General features: G+C 40.1%; 1 protein-coding gene across 1 annotated transcript; it reads left to right on the forward strand.

Annotated features, from left to right (window-relative positions):
* Positions 1–234: 234 nt before the first annotated feature.
* GNG11 (G protein subunit gamma 11) lies at positions 235–4471 on the forward strand. The gene is made up of 2 exons (XM_036894559.2): positions 235–700; positions 4042–4471. The coding sequence occupies exons 1-2, from the start codon at positions 605–607 to the stop codon at positions 4165–4167; spliced, it is 222 nt and encodes a 73-aa protein (XP_036750454.1). The 5' UTR covers positions 235–604; the 3' UTR covers positions 4168–4471.
* The last annotated feature ends 393 nt before the right edge of the window (positions 4472–4864 follow it).

A 4864-nucleotide genomic window follows, 5' to 3' on the forward strand; every position in this document is an offset into this window, starting at 1 on the left:
TATGTGAGATTACTGCTCGGTTTCATTTTCCTCTTGGGCCTTTTCTTAATCGTCCACGTTTCCCACAGTAAGCGTGCATATAACAGGGAAAGCTACATGCCGTGTATTTTTGAAACTTGGAGAGGTGAAGGGCCGTTATTTCCTGTAGGGTGTCCTCCTTTTCTTGTTTCACAAAGCCCGGATGTGACTTGGGAACGGGAAAAAAAAGGAACAAAAAGTAGAACTTCTGTTGTTTCTCCAGGAAAGTGGGCAAGCGCAGCCCCAGCCCTTGGCCCCCGCCCAGGCCGGTCCCCGGGCGTGGCGGCGTCCCCGCGGGACCTCGGGCGCCTCTCAGTCGTCACCCTCCCGGGCTCCCTGGGCGGCCTCGCGGGCGGGCGCGCGGGGACCGGAGGAAAAAACTCGGGGACGCAGAGCCGGGCGTGAGGGCAGGACCAGGGGCCAGCTGGGCCCTCGGGCTCTGGGGACCGCCGCGCGGGAGGCGGCACGTCCTGCGCGGGCGGGTGGGGTGCGCAGGCTCCGCAGCTGTTTGGAACGCTCCGCGGTTTGCAGCACTTGCAGCTGCTCCGCTTACAGAGCTGTCCCTGGGCCCAGGTCTGGGGCGAAAATGCCAGCCCTTCACATCGAAGATTTGTCCGAGAAGGAAAAGCTGAAGATGGAAGTCGAGCAACTTCGCAAAGAAGTGAAGTTGCAGAGACAGCAGGTAAGTTGGCTGCCGCAGAAGATTGCCTTCTCTGAAATGAACCAGAGTCAGCTTTTCCGGATTATTACAGTATAACAGGTTTTTTTGTTTCTGTTTTGTTTTTGTTTGTTTGTTTGTTTTTAAGTATATCCTGAGGTAGGGCTTTGGTGGTACCTGGGAACTGCCAGTTGATGCGGGGTAAGCATAGGACGTAAAGGAGAGGACGATGATCCACTGAATAATTTAACGCCAAAGGTCCAAACTTGGGAGGAACCTAGAATGGGGGAAATAGACAAGAAATTCTGCCTGCAGTTAGACAATTAGTTTGAAAAACTCAAGCTGTAGGGAAAAGCAGATGGCCTTTTCGTTATGGGAAAGAATGGTATTTGAATTTTTTTTTATCACAATTTAAAGTCTTGAATTACTTAGTTTTAAATTTCACCAGAGCTTTCCAGAGGTGTGCAATGAATAGCCCTTTGGGGCCTGGGAACAAAACAGTAAAATGTCTCTATTTGTAAAGCACAATCTTTTAATTCCCATGATATGTTTTATAAATGTGCACAATGAACTAATACAGCATCTGTATTTATTTATAAATATGTACATAGGTGCCTATGAAAATTCCCCTGTAGTGATCATGATTAAAAAGTTTAGGGACTAATGAAAAGGACTGCAAATTGAGAACATACGCCCCCGTGTTCAGAAGTCTCCACTAAAATTGCTTCAATTTCTTAACTGGTAATAGGGACCTTCCTTTCTTCCTTTTTTCCCCTCACTCAGGCAATCTGTAGTCCAGAAATAGATTTTTGGGGAGATGTATTTTTAGGTAAATGACCTAGTTCTTTCTCCATCGTCCAATTTCTCCAAAAACTTAAACTGGTTTTATTTCTCTAGGTTTAATACTAGAAAATTTTAAGAAAAACAGTGAAAATGAAGCAAGTATGGGAAATGTGCTCACTTGCCTTCCTGTTCTAGTTATGGTAAATCTATTCATGGCACGAGTCTTATTTCTCACGATGCACATTCTGAGTGATGTTTGGAAGATGCAGGCTTTTCCGAGTTTTACTCCTTACACATTTCATTTCTCACATTGAAGCTTTCACTTCCAAATCTCTACTCTTCCTAGATTTTGGAGTGCAAAGTCCTTTCTATCCATGTTGAGAGTTTTTAGCTTTGAAAATACTGCTATAGTTAAAGGTAAATGCTATGACAGGAACCACTGAATAGGCTTGTTTCTTGAGTTAAGGGACCATTTTATGGGTGACAAAAGCCCACAATACATGTGTTGACCACTTAGATTTTTTTCACACAATGAATCTTAGCGGTTACATGTTAAACTGAGTTGCGTACACTGAAGTGTACAAACTTGTAATATCTAAAATCTGGTGTCATGATGCAGAAGTAAAGGGAGACAGAGAGACACGCATCTTTTAGTTATTTAAAGCTTCAAATTAGCAATTGGGCAGGGGTCTGGATGCAGCTGACTGTGTAGAAATTAAAGGTATCATTCATTAGCAGTTCCTCCCTGCCTGCTCTCCACTGCCACTCCTTAGGACACACCCCTCTGGATCAGCTGTCCAACGTCAGAAACCACGTTTCTGCCACACAGCAGGGGGAGAGAAAATCTCAGGCAGAGGCATTTAAGTCCTAGTAATAATATTCAGACACATTTTATTATGCACTTTAAATTTTAGAGCATTAATGCTAGAGAAATATTATGGTTCTTAGAGATTACTGAACCCTCTCACTGTTAAAGATAAAAAGCTTAAATCCCAAGGAGGCTAACTATCTCCACATTTAAGATCTCAGAGATAATGATAGGGCAGTTACTCAAGCACGTGTCTTCTGATGCAAAGTCTATTATTCTGTCAAATTGTTAGTGTCTGAGCTGTGTACTCTACTGAGGCCAAGGACGTAAAATTCCCAGGCTCAATTCTGGCTCCAGCTAATAGTTCAAAGATACCCTCTTGATCATAGAAGGAAAGGCATCAGAGGAGTAATTTTTCTCTTTTGGGGGTTGCAGATCTCTTTGTAAACCTAATGAAGTACAGGTAAAATTTGAGGTAACTTGAATCTGATCCACAAATTTACCTGGGTCAATAGAGTCCAGTTTATGGATACTAGCATTATCACTTTTAAAAATTCATTTAAAACGCATGCATTGTAATTGCCAGCAACACTGTAGAGCAAATGTTACCTGGGAGAATGGCACTTGAAAAGATTTTCATTTTGCCCCATCATCTAATTTTAAATTTTAGATCAGTGGCTTCCACACTGGCATTCAAAGAGTCTTTGGGGTTGGGAGTAAAATATTAAAATTTCTACTTTGGGTTACTTTTAAATCTCATATTTGTATAATTTCCAGTTTATGTTTTACAATTATGCATTATATATTAACACAGTAGTATCTGCATTTGTTTGTAAGTAAATAATTATATACATTTTGGGATGTGTATGCAAGCATATTTTAGTATCACCGTGAAAATAGTTTGAGAATTGCTAATCTAGATTACAAATTCAATGAAAGTATTTGCCTAGGTTAGGTCTTGGAATTTCCTGGAGCTTCCATAATTTGTACTTTTAATTTCTTACTAGTAATGCAGGTCTTGTTAAGACACTAATACTCGTTAGTTTTCCATTCCTTTCTATTCTTTTTTTTTTTCACTCACTCTTATCACTTACTTCTAAAATCAAACTTTTTGAAGAAACTGTTCAATCCGAGAACATTCAGAAACAGTTTCAACTAATTACACAAACACAGATAAGCCTAGTAGTCCCCAGATAAGTCTTTTATTATGATCATTGCCCTCCAGCAATGGGAAGGAATTCTGATCTGAATCACAGGAGGAATCATTGGGCAAGTTCAACCTTTCCAGAGTCACTCTTTCCCCAATGCTTCTATCATTTTGTGAAATTGCAGGACATGGTACACACCCCTAATAAATGAGGATTTTGGCAGGACACACCCCAAAACATTTGGGGATTATCTACTGCTGCACACCTGTTCATTAGCATGGAAAATTGAAAATGGAGTATGTTTTAGTTCCTAAAATATTGTGGACACGTTGTATTTTAGCAGAAGTAGGACATCATATGAGGCACAATGCATAGAACTTGCTGGGGGTGATCTACTTAGTACAGTAACTTTGAAACTTATTTGATCCTGACTATAGTAAGAAATATATTTCATAATCTCTGTATATTCATATATGCTATATATGCTCTGTTCTTCGCTCTAATATTTTTATTCCATTAATTTTTTAAAAATGCTGATTGTATTCAATTACATTAATTTCACTAGAGGGTAGGTGACAAAAGTTGAACAATCCTGACCTAATTAATTCATTCTTTTTTCTGTTAAGGTGTCTAAATGTTCTGAAGAAATAAAGAACTACATTGAAGAACGTTCTGGAGAGGATCCTCTGGTGAAAGGAATTCCTGAAGACAAAAATCCCTTTAAAGAGAAAGGCAGCTGTATTATTTCATAAATAACTCTCAGAGAAACTTTGTCCTCAGTGGAAGAACTAGTTTGTTTTAGTTTTCCAAAATAAAACCAACATGCCTTTTAAAGAAGGAAAACAAAATTAAAAGGAGACTTTTTTAAAACACATATAGATATGGTTATGTATAAAAACTATGTGCTTCTCATCTTTGCTCACCACACACCCTTTTTAAGAGGGCAGAGAGTATCAAATGTACAATTATGGAAATAAAGATATTACTTGTGCATGACTCACCTCTTTCAGTATATTGCTTGATGCCTCAAATAAAGTTTTATCATTGGAAAATGCATGTTAGCAATTTAAGAAAGCTTTTTTTTTTCTTTTTTGCATTAACCTTTATATTTCTCCCCATATTCTTTTGGGTGTTTGGAAGATGTATCAAAAGATTTGGTGGTTTGATAGATCAGATCCCCAACCCAGCCCTTTCTGCTTCATATCTCAGGAGGTTTACAGTGCTGAGTTCTGTTCGGAATGCTTTTGATCTAACGTTAACTATTAGGGAACCGAGTGAGCACAATTCCTTATGGTGTTGGGAGTCAGATTATGAGGTAGGACCCAGGCCAAGCCACATCTACATTAGCACTTCCCCGGTTTATCAGTGTGCAGATCTTGTTCAAAGCGTTGTGGAGGAAGTGGCCTTGGGCAGGGGAGGGGCAGGTGATCAGGGGGAGCACCCCTCCAG

This window comes from Manis pentadactyla, chromosome 7 (assembly GCF_030020395.1).
Source record: "Manis pentadactyla isolate mManPen7 chromosome 7, mManPen7.hap1, whole genome shotgun sequence".
Taxonomy (NCBI): domain Eukaryota; kingdom Metazoa; phylum Chordata; class Mammalia; order Pholidota; family Manidae; genus Manis; species Manis pentadactyla.

Bases quoted from the DNA above. Each gene is read 5' to 3' on its own strand.
- GNG11 (XM_036894559.2), top strand. From the start codon at position 605: ATGCCAGCCCTTCACATCGAAGATTTGTCCGAGAAGGAAAAGCTGAAG. The intron at 701-4,041 runs GTAAGTTGGCTG...TTTTCTGTTAAG, and splicing joins TGAAGTTGCAGAGACAGCAG to GTGTCTAAATGTTCTGAAGA.